This window comes from Colletotrichum jinshuiense, chromosome 4, assembly GCF_051148585.1.
Source record: "Colletotrichum jinshuiense chromosome 4, complete sequence".
Taxonomy (NCBI): Eukaryota; Fungi; Ascomycota; class Sordariomycetes; order Glomerellales; family Glomerellaceae; genus Colletotrichum; species Colletotrichum jinshuiense.
In genome coordinates this window covers 5,328,663-5,344,821 of record NC_139311.1, presented here as the reverse complement: position 1 = coordinate 5,344,821, position 16,159 = coordinate 5,328,663, and the positions used below count along the sequence as shown (strand labels likewise).

At 49.5% G+C, this 16,159-nt stretch overlaps 6 protein-coding genes across 6 annotated transcripts; 1 reads left to right on the top strand and 5 right to left on the bottom strand.

The window, feature by feature from the left end:
- Positions 1-122: 122 nt before the first annotated feature.
- Positions 123-1,720, bottom strand: EsH8_IV_001356 (uncharacterized protein; the record flags this gene model as incomplete). Its single annotated transcript, XM_083266246.1, has 3 exons — positions 123-689; positions 745-1,305; positions 1,358-1,720. The coding sequence occupies 3 exons, from the start codon at positions 1,718-1,720 to the stop codon at positions 123-125; spliced, it is 1,491 nt and encodes a 496-aa protein (XP_083125141.1).
- Positions 1,721-3,500: 1,780 nt separating this feature from the next.
- On the bottom strand, positions 3,501-4,565 carry EsH8_IV_001355 (intradiol ring-cleavage dioxygenase; the record flags this gene model as incomplete). Its single annotated transcript, XM_083266245.1, has 1 exon — positions 3,501-4,565. One exon carries the CDS (start codon positions 4,563-4,565, stop codon positions 3,501-3,503), a length of 1,065 nt encoding a protein of 354 aa, XP_083125140.1.
- Positions 4,566-6,750: 2,185 nt separating this feature from the next.
- EsH8_IV_001354 (uncharacterized protein) lies at positions 6,751-7,254 on the bottom strand (the record flags this gene model as incomplete). Its single annotated transcript, XM_083266244.1, has 1 exon — positions 6,751-7,254. One exon carries the CDS (start codon positions 7,252-7,254, stop codon positions 6,751-6,753), a length of 504 nt encoding a protein of 167 aa, XP_083125139.1.
- Positions 7,255-10,213: 2,959 nt separating this feature from the next.
- EsH8_IV_001353 (MAPEG family protein) lies at positions 10,214-10,771 on the top strand (the record flags this gene model as incomplete). Its single annotated transcript, XM_083266243.1, has 2 exons — positions 10,214-10,259; positions 10,344-10,771. 2 exons carry the CDS (start codon positions 10,214-10,216, stop codon positions 10,769-10,771), a joined length of 474 nt encoding a protein of 157 aa, XP_083125138.1.
- A 1,403-nt stretch (positions 10,772-12,174) lies between these two features.
- Positions 12,175-12,621, bottom strand: EsH8_IV_001352 (uncharacterized protein; the record flags this gene model as incomplete). The annotated part of the gene is made up of 2 exons (XM_083266242.1): positions 12,175-12,555; positions 12,619-12,621. 2 exons carry the CDS (start codon positions 12,619-12,621, stop codon positions 12,175-12,177), a joined length of 384 nt encoding a protein of 127 aa, XP_083125137.1.
- A 718-nt stretch (positions 12,622-13,339) lies between these two features.
- EsH8_IV_001351 (major facilitator superfamily domain-containing protein) lies at positions 13,340-15,091 on the bottom strand (the record flags this gene model as incomplete). Its single annotated transcript, XM_083266241.1, has 1 exon — positions 13,340-15,091. The coding sequence occupies one exon, from the start codon at positions 15,089-15,091 to the stop codon at positions 13,340-13,342; it is 1,752 nt and encodes a 583-aa protein (XP_083125136.1).
- Between the last annotated feature and the right edge of the window lie 1,068 nt (positions 15,092-16,159).

Below are 16,159 nucleotides of genomic sequence, written 5' to 3'. Positions count from 1 at the left end.
GCCAGTGGGGAAGCTAGCTAAGAAGCGGCTGGATTACGTATTTTAGATGGACTTCATGGACAAGGTGCTCAAGTAATTGCAAAATAATGGTTCCTCTCAGATTTTAAATAACGAGCACCACCCTAAAGCCTCCAGCGAAAAGCAGGGTGTTTCCAGTCGAGTTGCTCTGCTTCAGCAGTAGTCAACGAAGTTATCTCAGCGTCTATGCCTTTCTGGTCCCGCTTCATGTTATCCCGGCGCATCCAGAACCATGACCCAACAGCAGTAGCCAAAATGAGCGTAGACGTCGCAAAATTCAGGCCACAGCCGATAGGGTAGTTGGGCGCGTCACTGGGCAAGAAAGACCACGTGGAGACCAAACTGCCGATATTACCAAAGAACATGCAGATTGCGATAGACATGTTCCTGGCAGTATCGGAGCTGACATTGGCGCTAGATTGAGCGTGGCATAGTGGTCCAAGGATGAATGATGTGCTGGCCATCAGGAAGACAGCTGAGTAGCGGGCCGTAGTCTGCTTGTGATCTGTACACAGGAAGATGAGGTAGCCGATCATCATGGGTGGCGCGCACGCAATCATGAAGATTTGACGTCTGTTTAGCTTCCAACTGGCAAAACACATTGATAAGAGGCAAACGGCCCCAACAGCGTAAGGAGGGACCGTCAGAAGCTGCTGCTGCGTGACGCTAGCCTGTGACCGTGACTTATTAGATCGAGTGCGCGTGTCTTCTGTATATATAACTTACATCAGGATAGATAGATCTAACAATTGTCGGAGCAAAAAGGGCGAGGCCCTGGATTGAAAGACTGCAGAACATAAAGCAGATGGATGTCGCTGCCGTGACAGGGTTGATCGCACCCTTAAGCATCTTGTTCTTGCTAATCTTATCCAGGATGACGGTAGCGCCGACTCTCTCCTCCTTCAAGCGGTTGATGGCGATTTCACGCTCCTCGGGTTTCAAGAAGCGCGCTGTCTCAGGTCTGTCGGTCAAGAGGACCAAGGTGAGTAAACCTACAACCACTGTCACGACTCCTTCTAATGCGAAGATTGCGCGCCAAGATCCCGCAGGAATACGAGCACCGAAGCCCTCGAGTCTTAGAATTGCTGATGCCAGAAGTCCACCAAAAGCACCGGCAAGGGGTGCCATGACGATGTAGAGCGAGAGACGGAAGGTGAGCTCGGAATGTCGGTAGAAGCGAGAAAGATAGTACGACAAGCCCGGCATGATACCAGCCTCTGCAATGCCAAGAAGGAATCGGCAAGCTGCCAGTTGCGAGTAGTTATTGACATAAGCGCTGGCGATAGTCTTGGATCCGGTCAGTCGAATTGGGCAAAGGGAAACGACCGACGATACTCACGAGTAAGCCAAAGAGAATAGTGAGTCCCGGAAGATACCAGCCAGGTCCGATAATTTTGCAGAGAACGCTGGAAGGGACCTCGAAGACGATGTAGGATATGTAAAAAACTGTGTTTACTGAATTAAAGTCGTAGCCGACAAGACCGAGTTCCTTTTCCAGTCCCGCGAGACGGGCATTACCAATGTTGGACCGGTCAATGAAGCAGAACAAGAAGATTATGGCGGCTAGTGGAATAACGCATAAGTCGATCTTGAGACGAATTCTGCTTTCAATTTTGCGGTGGTCCACAACAGCAGGAGATTCCTGACTGGTAGCATCGTCGTAGGTCTTCTCTTTCGTGGTGTCGCTCATCTTATCGGGCATCGTGCTGAAGGACAGAACTTTGTTGAAGGTCGCTTCCTTCTCTTTTTCACAAGGTAGCTGAAGGTGGAAACACAGAGGGTTTACGATGTTTTTGAAGACAAGACGCAAAAATGAAAACTATTTTTTTTCGCTCCAGATGTATGATTCAATGCTTGGCAATGCAGTGTCACCATGAGTCGTATGTTAGGGGTTGGTGAATTGCTGCAGCTTATGTCTTTTATGGAATGTAGATTATCTCACCCTTGAGACATTTTATCATATTGTAACATCTCCAACAAATTAGAACTGGACGCCGTTGGATGGTACCCCCCGATGTTACATTGGCAGAAATGCTGACAGCTTGGGCTCGACGCCTAACGGGCGAGATAAGCCCAGTCGGAACAGATGTTAGAGTCTATTGAAGTTCCGCGCAGATAGCGGAATCCGGGGTAAATGTGGTAGCAGCGTTCCTGTTTCCACCCGCCCGCGTGCGATACTGCTTTTGGGAAGGTTCCGGAGTTAAGTCATGATAAGCAAGCTTGTCCGAGATAGGAAAGAAGAAGTACAGGGCCGTTCCGTGGCTCACATGGCATGCTTTATCCTTCAAGTCGCTGAGACATGGAATAATAATTGAGACGTAGCCGAAGCACAGTCGAACACTACAGATACCCGCAGCTGCAGGCATCTGCAAGGTCGACCTCACTACGAATTTATCCGACAGTATCGTGCTAGAACCATACAGTCCATAAATTCAATGCTTCTGAAAACGTATGCAGTCTGAAGCCATGTTTACGAGAATAATTCATTAGCTAGTCCCCAGCCTTTGGCTCGCACTGCAACTGGAGGCACTTCAGTCGGGGTGTCTCTGCTCCTATCACTTTACACAGGGGCGGCCAAGGACCAGCACTGTTCATCCAATGTCCCGACTAAAGTTCAGCCAATAGCATTGTTTCTATACTCAACGGCGTAACGTCGCCAATGCTGCATTTGGCGTCACAAAATCTGTCTTTGGGCGCTTAACGAAGATGTGAATGCGGCCGTTCTCGGTAGTAAATGTGAGCCGAAGAATAACGTTTGGCCATTCTGTAAATCCTAATGGGAACTCTGTAACTCCAGATCAATGTTGCTACCAAGGCCGGTGAGCCAGACCCTACTTAATTTAGAGCATGATTTGGGAAGTAAATTGCTGTTTTTTGCAGTAGCAATACGGGCAGCAGTTCTGTATTTATTTCCCAATGCGAATTAAACCTTTTCAAAGGTGGTATAAGATAGATGAGGTAGAATCCAAAAGCATATCGTAATGACTGGAATAAAAACAAGTAGGCGTTCTTTTCTAGAGCTCTTTATGTCGGTGATATCGTCAACGGGGTGTGGGCTCACGATGCCATATGAAAAGATTGATTGAAATAACTAGCCCTAAGGTCAGGTATCTAATTTTGTAGGCTTCAAGGTGACGGAGAGTATGGATATAAGTCCACTCACCTTGTAACGAATCGGTACCCAGATTGGAAATGGCATTCCCGGACATCAGGTCTAAAAGAGGATTCAAATTCCAGACTAGACTAGCGAGTTTGAAAGGAAGGCTTTTAGTCTTTATAGCAACATCATTGTAGACGGTGGAATTCAGAAACATTCTCTATTCAGGCAACCCCCTATGTTCTAACGCTATGCTATGCTATGCTACTAATGTTTCGACCGTCCTATCAACCCAAGTGGGCCTGATGTGTCGAAATATGCAAAGAGAATAAATGCAGACAAATCAAAAGTGTAAGAAAAAAGAATCCCTCTCCATCAAGCATGATCAAGAGGTGTAACCGGCAGCGCGGTCAGCAGCGGTAGCCTGAGCCAGTTTCGCAGTTCCGACAGAGACAGTAGGGATCCAACCCTGAGGGTTGACGTCGTTGCCAGTGGTGGCAATTCCATCGCCGGTAGAGTTGACTCCGATGGTAATGTAGCCAACCAGACCATCCTCGACGCTGTCACCAAGAAGCGAAACGCTGATGAAGGGGCTGTAGCCGTCCTCGCTTGCACTTGACAAAACGGAGTCCTCCGCATTTGTGGTACGGTTGAGAGTCTCCAGGTGAGACGAGTAAGGGCTGACGGCGTACACCTGCGACAGAAGGTCCTCCTCAAAGAACAGCTGTCCAACATGTTGCACGGTGCTTTGACTGTAAGAAGTGCCGCTGCTAGCGTTGGCCTGAACAGCAACGTGAATATGCGTGGAACGCGAGGTGTAGTAGCCGGGGAATTTGGTCAGGAACTCGATCATGCCGTTGTCATCAGAGATCTGGATGCCGCGAAGGAAGGTCTCGTCATCAGTTGTGCCGTCGTTGCGCTTGCTCCAGCCATCAAGCAGCTCAGAAGTGTCGGGGTCGATGCCAGTAAAGGAGGCATAAGATCCAGTGGCATTGCAAGCCCAGATAGAAGCAGAAGCACCCTCGAGTGGCTCGCATGTCTCAACGTCAATGATACCAATGTCGAGGTAGAAGTCAATGCCTGCCTGGGACTCGCGGAGGTCGTGACGGACCAACTCGCCGTCAACTCCGTAGGGGCCGAAGATAGTATCGGGAGCCAAAAGGCACGTGTTGTTCTGAATACTGGTGTATTGCAGCGTGTTACGTTTGGACATGCCATGGACATTGGGCATAAAGTCGCCGTTCTCGACGCGGCGCTCGTAGAGACGCTGGGAACGCTTGGCAATGATCTCGGCCTTGCGCTTCTCGATTGCTGCAGCACACTTGTTGGTTGAACGACCAGCAAGGGCGGCTTCCCTCTTAACGTTCTCTTTGGTGAGCTTCTCGGGGTGAGCGAAGACTTCTGTGACAGCCAAGGACAGCGCAGCCAGGACAAGAGTGGTAGTCTTCATTTTTGCGGTTGTGGACTGGCTGAGATTCCTTTTGATGAAAAAGTTGAAATTGATATCGAAGGAGATGAATTGAGTTGGTGATTTCTAAGTGAGATCAATAATATGAGTAGTGGATGTTGTTTTGAAGATGCTGGTGTTGGAGATGAACTTCTGAACGAGGTGGTGACTCCCTTACTTATATCTCGACATCTCACCTTGATATCGTTAATGGCCTTTGAGTTTATCCTCACACGGATATGGCCTCCTTGCATGATAGCTCATTACGAATACTCTGCGCCCCTAATGGGTCGTCAACTGCGGAGTGGATGCGGATCGGAGACAGGGATGCATAGTAATTGGAGGACATCGATTGGTCAGCCCCATCACAACTGTCAAGACTACCATTCAAACAGCCCAGAAATAGAGTATGGTTGTAGCTTAACATTCAACACATATGCAAACGTTAATATGGGGAGGGAAAGGAGCCGCTGGCATCAATGCCCGGGAGGTGGGGGCAACGTCTTCGGGAGGTGGGAGGCGACCACGGTGATATCCACTTTCAAGACTCCGCCTCCTAGGCCGTAGCCAACCCACCCCGAAGCCACGGATTCGCCGCGTAAAATTCTACAAGGCGTCAGTTCACCGACGCGTTGTTGCACCGCAGGCGGCGACACTTAGGAGTTTGCGAGGGTCCGACTTGTATCGGAAATAGAACAGCCCCTCCCGCACATAACATTAAGGAGGCGCAGATGAGACGAACGCGACATTCCACAGTCGTCAACATCCGATGACTTACGTTGCTAAAGACTACCGAGGCAGACTATGAGATAAGAATATTTTGAAATCCCCCTGAATACCAAATGCAGGGGCAATTTCGGTGCTTCCGAACGGGTTCACAGAATCAGAGGACCCAATAGCCATTGTGTTAGAACCATTGGTGGTGCACTGGTAGTAGAAAATATGCCCCTGTGAGGATTTGTTTTACGTGAGCCCTGCACCGGTGAGCCAAGCGTTTGGCCTTGAACCGAGGTCTTTTTCGTTTGGATATGTCGATGATTTACCGAAGTACTACCACCGTCGCGGAAGAGGTGTTAGGCTTTGCCAATTATTCAATGCCAATAAAGACTGTAAAGAAACATCTAAATTCACAGAGCTCATCCTGCGACTCAATTTGACTTAACAGGGTACGTATTAAAATGGTAGCAAGTGTTCAAATCCTCAAGATTATCTACTTATGTCACGCTCATTCCGAGTTTTCTTCTTCTTTTTTTCATTTAAACGATACCTTACTGAGATCTAAGGAGCAGGTGACATGAAAGGCAGCAAACCATCAAGCACCTCTGTACTTACCGCTAAGCTCTGAGACCTCACGAACACAGACAACATGAAACAGAAATGATATACTTCGAATGAGTATCACTTTTAATGGAAACACGAAGTAGTATGAGACATAAGATACAATATTGTAAAGTCCTGTTACTTCAAATACTAGTGAAACTCAACGAGCGCACCAAGACTGAGGCCTGGAACGGAGATGGACCAAGGCCAACCGCTCAATGGAGATAGCCCATCGCATGCAACATTCTCCGGTTTTAAATCTATAGTGAGGATTGTGTATTCCTTCTCCAGTGGAAGGCTTGAATTAAAACAGCAACTATAAGCTCAAGCAGGTTGGCCTGGTTGATGAGAACATGTGTCAGTTGCCCTATCTGCCGGTTCTAGGGTCAAACACAGGTTCAATAGCAGTTTTATACTACAGGTGGTCACAAACCCGTTGTTATGGTGTCTATGTTGTTACGGCCCAACCAGTTGAGTGCTGGCCGGCATGAAAATATAAGGCAGATCAAGGGATAATGGTGCAGGTGCGTCATTACCGAAGCTTTTTCTTTGTGGCGCAGTTGGTTACCTTGACCTGCTCGTAACATTATAGTAATTTACTTATTGTAAGTTGAGACGTGCAAACTGCCCAGCGTAGTATTGTTGTTGAGGATACTTCCGCTGTCTTTGAAAGAATCTCCCATTACATTCGTAGATAACTTTAGAGTACATAAGCCGTCTTTTTATGTCATTATAATGTTACACAGACAATACGATATTCGGGTGATTCTTAGTTGTGGTGCCGCAGCACCCAGAAGTCATTTGCTCGAGACACCGCTACAAAACGCATGTAGCAGTGGCTAAATTTTCTCCGTGCACTTAATTGATTCTAAACCAGGATCGCCATCAGAACGATACTGGCAGATGCGAGTTGCCATACTGGCTTCAACAAATTTCCAGAGCTTCCAATCCGATTGTATCCCGTCACTGCGTACTTTTCGCTCTGGATAGTAGTTTCGATCGATGATCCATTTTGGCGGTGTATCCGAGCCTCGAAGTAAAACTCCTTATCGGAAGAGAGGGTGTTGTTTTGGCTTGATAGCGCTTCGACAATTGAGGTGGGATTCCAATCATAAGCACCAGTTGTGACGGTTAGGTTCTCCTGTAGTTCGTACCCGAAGGTAGAGCCGGAAGCATGTCTGCCATGCCACCAAAGGTCGAATAATGTCCCGTGAGCATTCGAATTGGTGCTTTCGTTCTCCCAACCAACTAGAATTGGAGCAGAAAGGTCGAGCACCTTGTATTGGTTGGGATTTGTGAAATTGAGACCGTTAACAATGGCCACAGTCGCGGCCAGTAGTATGAAGGTGGTTGCCGAAAAGATTTGTTTCATTTTGACGTTTGATTTTTATGCTTTTAAGTCCTTTATAACGCAAATGTGCAGGGGTTCCAACAAAGAGGGAATAAATGGAAAGAAGGCAAGTATAAGTTTTAACGTCCGTCTTGAATAAATACCTTGACCTGCGCCGCAAGCTAAGAAGCATTGGGGAAATTTCAGAGTGCGGGTCCCGGCGCAAAACACTCAAATTGGTCAAACAGAGTTGTTTTTTGTTGGAACCAATACTCATTGATGATGCCAAGGCTCGCGTAAGGATTTGTAGGATGATGGACGAAGAGGCGCAGGGGCTCTGAACCAATTAAACTGCACAATTGGCTGTCAGACGAGCAGTGCTTCGCCCGACTTCAGTAGTATATGGCATGTACCGGATCATCAGGCATCCCCGCCACGCTTTTGTATCAAGGGGGTATCCGGGCCCAAGCAATAGTAGCAGAGCCCGTGGACTCATGTCATGACAAACCACACAAATGATCACTTGAATTGTTTTAAGATTCTACAACGGTCTAGTTTCCCTAGCCAATAAAATGAACAATTCCCGCACGAAACTTAACCTTTAAAACGAGCAAGAGCCATAGTATCAGCCTCGAGCAGCAAGCCAGACAGGCCTCTAGTGGCATCACAAGCTGGCTGTCAAGCGCTTCCCAAGCTCCAATTTCAGGAAATGGCTCAATTACATCCATCAACAATTCATCCCTGAGACAATATCCGAAGAAAAATGAAACCTGCATTGTTGGTCTCATTTGCAGTGTTGACGACAAAGCTGCAATCAAATGTTACGGACCCTTGTGGTGTGGCAATTTCAAGGTTTCCAAAACAGTGCGGCTGCAAGGGATCAGTCTTGCTCACCGCTTACTATAACAGATGTAGTCAAGATCTTCCATTTTAGACAAGCCCAAGCTAAATTCTATCAAATCATTATTGTAAGCGTGGAGAATGAAGCTGAGATTCCATTTTTTCTTGGGCGATCCCTAGTTGGCTGAATTGCGAGGCCTTTGAAGTATACACAGAGAATATTGCACAACAGTCTCACGACTCATGCACCAATTCACCGAACAAGGTAACGTTGCTAAGTCATGTACCACAAATGGCGTAGTTCATGCTTTTGGGTTTGGGAAATCGAGAACCAGGTGATGCTATGATACTAAAAGACATTGCGTGACTAGCCAGCAACGTCCTCAGGAGGCACAGCTTGCTAATCATCGTGCAGACCCCCACAAACGACAAAGTACTATGACCGGACTTTTAAGAACTAATTCTAGGACGAAGCTTGATAGCAATGAAATGCTGCTTCCATCGATTTAGTCCTACCTTAAGGCTTTCATCTTAGGAAAGTCAAAGAAGAATATACGAGAACGCCACCACAGCGGGGAATACCAACAAGGCGGCTTGGAGGATTCAAGCGACACTGCACGCTGTTTGTCTGACATTCTTATTTGTTGCAGGATTCGGGTTCGTGCATATCAGTAAGACCAACGTAAGACCCCAACTTCGTCATGCCAATTGTTCGTGTCCCCAAAAGACACTGTCGGTGATTAAGCGGATGCAGGATATCGTATTATCACAAAGCTACCGATATACGTTTTTTTCGTATTTCTTTGAACGATCAAACAACAAAATCCGACGGTTCAACTTGTGGGATGATTCACATATATTTAGGAACACTCAGCTCTTCATCATTTCAACTTGCAACGCCCCTTCAACCGCCCAACTGTAAACATACTGCCTTCGACATTGCAGATCCGAAGGTTTTACAAAGGTCCTCCTCATTTTCGAACCTGGCAGTATCTCAGTGTCGCACAACTCACAATGCACTTGTCAACCGTCATTGCGGGCGCCGCTGCCTTCTTCCTCCAAGCTGGGGCCATGACCCTGTCTCGCCAAGATCCCCATATCACAAACTTCCGTATTTGGAGCGAGGAAGAGTGCGGTGCAAACGGCATTCTTGGAGTTTGGACTATCACCAAATCGCAGATCAATGTCTGCCAACCGACATTCAATGCGCCTGATAACGTCGTCAAGGCGATCTATCTCAATGAAATTTCCGAAGGATGCAAACGTATGATCAACGCGACCTTTATCCCTTTGATTCAACTTAATTACTCATGCGTATTTCTGCGGCTAATTCTCTTCCAGTTTTCGTATATCCAACCCCCGACTGCGGTGAGGATGGCCGCCTGGTCGGCGTCAGGACGTGCGAGAAGACCAACACTGCCGACAACTTTTTGAGCTTCCAGATATCCTGCTCATAAGAGACTTGGGTGGGAACAATCGATCACTGCAAATTAAGTTCATAGCTTTTGACGTATGAAATTAAAATTGTACGTCACGATCGAGCGTTTGTGGCAGACCTGCGGAACAAAGACAAACTACCACATCACTACCGTGGGAAATCAGTTTATCCATTTGTTAATTTCACGAAAAAGCCTTCCCGTTGACTGCATGTTGTGTACTGTCTCTAATCAGGCCCATATCTGTAAAGCATGCAAAGAAATTACAGATGTCTTAAAGTCTTAAACTTCTTCATATAACTGAGTTACTTGGTAGAATACTAGGTAAGTTAGTTACGATGACAATAGGTGCAAACCCGTTCTTTATTTTGCCTAGCCCCCAAAGGCTTTCCGGATAATGGTACTACAATCCATTGGAATGCCGACGGAATGCCTCGAGCCATTGGCAGGAGATTATAGTTCGCGTCTAGTGCAGATACCGGAACGGGCTGGTCCTGAGGCATGATGTCAAGAGGTAACGATATTTGCACTAGCAACAGTCCATCGTCATCGGTTCATCTGACCGACCGCCTTGGGCCACATATGGAAAAAAGCCTCCACGACACGCAACTCGATCACCTTTTCTTTTTCTTTTCCTGCAACCTTTGAACATTTTCTGTCGAATCATTTTCTTCAGTCGCGACGTCCTACAAATTCAATCGTACCAGTGGTTTTTTTTCGCAAACATGAGCGCCCAACCAATTGGCTTGACCACAATTCCGAGGCTCCTGCGTAAGTGTCACATTCCACGTCGCATGCATGCATCTTCTTTGCACGTTTCCTCGGCCAGAATTTGACATCTGATTTGCCGAATAGCTGTGACGGGCACCTTTGCACTTCCTTTCACGGTGTACTACGCCTTCCTCAGCCTGCGGGTGGTCGGCGAGCGCCTCAAGGACAAGCACTCCCTCGGCGACAACTCATCCAAATCTGGCACCGACCCGCAGTCCTACAAAACCAATAAGCTCTTCCTCGCCTCCCGCTCGCATATCAACTTCGCCGAGAACGTCCCGTTGGCGTTTATCCTCGCATCCTTGGTAGAGATTAACAACGGGAACCGTAAGATACTCGGCTGGCTTCTAGGCACTTTCCTGGCTTTGCGCGTGCTGCACGCGGAAGTTGGCATCATGAAGTCCCAGGGCACGAGTTTGGCGAGACCAGTCGGTTATCTCGGCAGCCTCAGCGTGCTAAGCGCTCTTGCGGGATACGGGGCCTTCTTGGTTAAGGGATACTGGGGCTACTGAGTTGAAGACTTGACCTGGTTGATGGGTCTTGGGGGGCAGGGACTTTGAAATGTAACATTATGTGCACTAGTTTGCTAGGACCACGTTCAACACCATTACAGAGCCGTCTGACCAAACCCTCGCCGTTGGTATGACTTCTAATGTTCTCCTACGACATAATTCGCTCACAACTCTCATGCGCGTAAAAGTCCGATGCACTTGAGCACACAAGGCGACCCCATTCGGGTAAACGTGCTTAGACAGGGATCGGCTTGGACGGGCACGTTGCGGGGTATTAAATTCCGGGTTCCAATAGCGATTCAAGACCCGTCAAAGTCTAATAAGATTCCAGAATGAATCCTGTGGCTCAGCTTAGGCCAGCTCAGTTCGGCTGGTGGATGATCAATGTTTGGAGGCACAGCCCCTTGGCAGCGTGCCGGCTGCCTAATGCTTGATTGGTGGGGCTGTCAGACGATATCGTCGCTAACGGATCACGAGGTCTACGGCTCCGCCTTGCTGCCTTTCCGAGCTGAATTGAGAAGAGCTCACCGTAGGCATCCCCGGTGGTCACTTGTGAGCACTGAGGTTGCGGCGCAGCAGCCCAAACAAGGGTAGTTAGCTAACCAGCCCCAACAGACACGCATGTTTTAACCGCTCAAGTCCATCTTCTCACTGATGCCAACTTCCTCGTTCTCAAACGCCCAGGCGACATTCGAAAAGTCTCGAGAACACGCTTCTTCAGCGCGCGCCGCACCTTGTGCCGTCTTCCTCGCCGCCTTAAAACCTTTCGACTCTTTCAATAAACAACCATGAGAAACCCTTTCAAGCCAAGAAAGGCGCCGCAACAGACCTGGGCGAGGAGATCATTGGTCCTCGCGGCCGACGATCCGGTTTTCAAGGACTTTGACGACAGCGAGCGACAGCAGATTCACGAAACAAAACAAAATGCGCCGCAGCAGAAACCGTCGCACGACACACCAAGAACCTCCCTGCAACACGCAGGAGGTGATGGCTCTAGCGCGCCCAACAGTAGTGGATCGGCCTCCCATGACAGTGTCAGCAATGATGCAGGGATTGGATATGCCGCGATTGCCGGGTCGTTTGCCGGTGCTGACCATTCTAGTCATTGATGAATGACTGGTTGCGCCAGATGTCATATAGACGGCGCAAGGGAGGCGATGAGACTGGTTTAACTGGCATGGGATTGACTAGACTTCAAAGGGGACTACGTGGAAATTGACGATACGGTTGTTTTTCAGAGTTTGGTATGCGCATCAACGGGACTACAGAGAGCCACAGATGTGGCACAATGCAAGTTGTCGAGTGGGTTTTTGATAACGGGATCGGTTTTACTCTTTTACATCTAATTTTATTGTAAAGACCTCCCTTGGCCGTGGGGTATTGGCCATCAGGGCATCAACGAATTAGCAAGTAATGTACACAGACCGCGCACCGTCAACCAAGTAAAACTGCCCGTCCTTGTTGGCGACAGGCACGCAGGTGTGGTCCTGGTACGCATTCACAGTGCTGACGGTCGCCTTCCCGCTGCATCCCGCGTTGGCCCAGAACTTGAGCTTGCACACGTTGCCGCCCTGGTTCTTGAAGACGGCGCCGTAGACGTTGCCGGAGAAGTTCTGGCACTTTCCAGACGAGACGTCAAAGTTGTTGGTGAAGCCGCCCTGGCAGCTGCCGTCGTAGAAGACACCGAGGGAGACGGTGTCGCGTTTCTGGAGCGGGGCGGGGGTGGCGGCGGCTTGGGCGGTGAGAGCCAGTGCCAGAGTGTAGACGACTTGAGTGAGTTGAACCTGGTCTCGGGTTTAGTTTCTTGCATTTCAAAGTATCATGCTGCTAGGGTCTTTCGGTTTTACCATTGTGAAATACTGAGCTCGGCAACTGATCTCTGAAATTTTTTCCTGTATATGCTTTGAGCTGGATTGCGAGGGCTTAGTTGTTTAGAACTAGTGGAACCCGGAACATAGATATCATCTGGGTGTTATATAGCCCAGTCATGAAATTGAGTCCATCTCCGACTACCCACTATGGCCGGGGCCTATAAAAAGCAGGAACAGAGCTAGCAATGCATCACAGCGGAACTCCGCGCCTGGATATAAAACCTATAGACAGGTCCTAAGACAGCCTGGACACATCATTGGCCAAGTCTAAGAAACACTTTAACTAGATCGCGGGAAAAAATGGGTTCATCGCATGTTCTGTCGTATAGAGTTGCAAGTCGTCCAATGGGCGCAGTGGTGCTTAGTCAAATCCAAAGGGCGGCTTACTTTCAGTCCTTGCTCGGCTCGCCCCATCCGCAACTGCGCCAGCAAGTCCTGGTTGCATGGTTCAGATTCGCAGGTATGTCCCAAATTCCGATCCGCTACGTCATTAATTAAGGAGAGACTAGCTGCATTGATCCGAGGTTGATGGAGTAAGCCGGTTGCATCAATATTGCTCAAAGAGGCAGGCCAGGATGGCAAGCGGCCCGTTCCGGGTGAGAAGCTACGGCAATCTGCCACTAGCCTATACGTTGATACCGCAGTGATTACGATTATGAGTGGTCTAAAATCTCCGACCAATCCTTCAGTCATGCACTCAGCTTCCTTTGAGCTGCCCGGCAAAGGGACTTCGGCCTCGGATCTTCTCCCCGTAGATACACAACAGCCATGGTACCAGCGAGAGTAGCAAGCCGATGCCGCCAAGCAAACTCCCCGCAACCCCAAATCCTAGTCTTTGGAACATGACGTTTGTGAACAGAGGAAAAACACCGGCCAAGAGGTTCCGACACATGGATTGCGCCGCCTGTGCCGAAGATGCATAGCGGTGATAGGTATCTGCGAGATAGTTGAACACAGCAAGGTACACTGTAAATATGCCGACGGTGACGGACGTGATGGCAAGGGCCGGGACGATCCACGGGACACTGGGCGAAGAACCCCAGCCGAACCAGAAGAGGCCAATGGGAAGGAACAGCGACTCGGCACAAGCAGAGTAGAGCCGGCCTTCCGGCGTGGCCATGCGCTCGGGCATCAGCCTTCTGAAGATGGGGTCTTGCAAGATGGTGATCGCCGCTCCTAGGATGGACCCTACGATAACAGCAGTGTAGACGCCTCCGACCTGGCTGCTGTTGAAACCATAGACGGTGCGGAAAGCCAGGCCGATGCTGTTGAACTGCATGTAGAGGATCGCCCACGCGAAGGAGACCCAGGCAGAAAACCAGAAGACGACCGGCTCGGTGACAAGAAGTTTCATAGGAAAGGAGAAGCTTCGCCAAATGATGCTAAGGTTTAGTTCAGGACCCTCAAATTGCGCTCGGAATTGGACCCGGACGAGACGACGGGGGCCCTCTGGCAACGGCCGAGTTTCTTGCCAAAGCATCTTCCGCTCAACATTGGGTTGGCCAACGCTCTGCAGGCGAATGCTTTCGAAATGCTTGTTGAGGGCTTCACTCTTTCTCTGTAGGACGACATTGCTCCGCGTCTCGTCGAAGAAGAAGAAGATGGCCAACGTTGTGGTCCCGACCGTGATCATCTGTACGTAAAATATCCACCTCCAGTGGAGGTTGTCGACGATGACTCCGCTGACCAGGGGACCGAGGCCGCCGCCGATCATGATCGTCAGCGAGTATAGAGCCATTGGCGTGTTTCGGTTCTCCTTGTGGAAGACGTCGCCAACAACGCCCCCGGTCAAAGTCGCGAAGACTGACGCCCCGTTGCCCGCGATCAATCGCGAAACCAGCATGCCGGGAAACGACGCCGTGACGGCGCAGCCGAGAGTCCCCAAGAAAAACACGGCGCCGGAGCCAACGAACACCCAATAGCGGCCGTAGATCTCGCTGATCAAGGCCAGTATCATGGGCGCGAAGCCGAACCCCAAGACGAAGAGTGTTATGCCGAGATTGAACTCCGTGTTGGAGAGGTCCCATTTCTGCATTAGGGGGACCGCGGCCATGGCATATGCGCCCGCAGCGTATGCGGCTAGAGTTGAGGCAAAAAAGGTGCCGAAGAGTACTGTCGTTTTCTTCCCAACAGTCCAGGCAAATGGCGACTGGTACTTCGCGTCGAGCCCGATGAGGCAGTCATCTTCTGGCAAGCCGTCGATGCCATTCGATCGTAAATAATCCGACAGTCGAAATGATGGGTCCAGGGCGTCGGGATTCAGGGGCAGTTCGACGGTGTCTGGCATGGCTAAACCATCGTTGCCAGGGGTCAAATCCGTTGCCTTGTCCTTGACATCATCAATGTTGTTGGTAACCTCGGTTATCTGCAATTGTTCAATGTCGGAGTCGCCAGCAGGGATACCTTCCAAAGGCACTAAGACCCTATCATGGGTCGAGTTGGATCGCATACTGTGCCATTCGGATAAAGACTATGGGATCTTCTGGCTGGGATCGAAGGAGACGAGTAACCCTCCAAATAAAAATTTAACCATCATGGTAATAACGAGTCTCTCCCCATTGGAATTTTCTTGCTACGGTGCTAAGCGACCGATGGCGGTAACTTCTCCGCAGCCTTCTCGAAGTGAAGTCCGGAGAAGTAGACCCGGTCTCCGAAGATCGGAGCACCCTAGCCCCCCTTTCCCTGCGTCATCATCCGGATCCGGATAACAGCACATGCACCTCCTGTCCTGTCATTGTTTGTCCAGCTCTTGCGTAAGAGAGAGCTTGACTTCTCCGTCGTGCAGCATGATGGTGGTCGCCCATGTTGTGCAACAACTAGAGCGCCGCATATGATGCCGCCTCCCCCCCTGGTCGGTTCGCACCGGCAACATCCATACTACTGTGCAATGCCATACATGGCTCATACGGTCTAGAATCAAGCCTCTCCACTGAAGAAGAAAGCATGTTTGGCACCATCTCCATAGATCCACCGAAGAGCAGCCCCAGAATTCGCGTGGCAATGTGTTTCGGATGAGACCTCCGATAGATCGGAGGCTCAGGCTGTAGTGTAGCGGCACGGTCCGCAGCAACGGCTTCATGAATGGAACTGCTGCACATCGAGACCCGCCGGCACTAGACAGGGGACGATGCAGGACTTTATCCAGAGGGCTGGAATCGACAGCCGAATGGAGGAGAAATGGTGGGATGCCCATTGTTAGTGTAAGTGCATATAGAGGACGCGGAGATATGGGCCGGCTGTCGTGGAATTCTACCGGTTATCAGACGCCATCCCGGAATGATTGTTTTTGCGGGGCATCTACGGCACCTTATCTCTGGCCCTGTCGCCTTCTTCAGACATAAGAAGACGGTACGACACGGCAGTTGGAGCAATCGTTCCAAAGGCCTTTGCGAATTCGAGTTTAAGGAGCACTTGACGTTGCCAATATCCTTTCAAAGCCCATTTGATACGACGCGCGACTGAAGCTCCTATCACCGAATCATCACCGCCCGAACTACCCAATTTCATGAATCAGAGC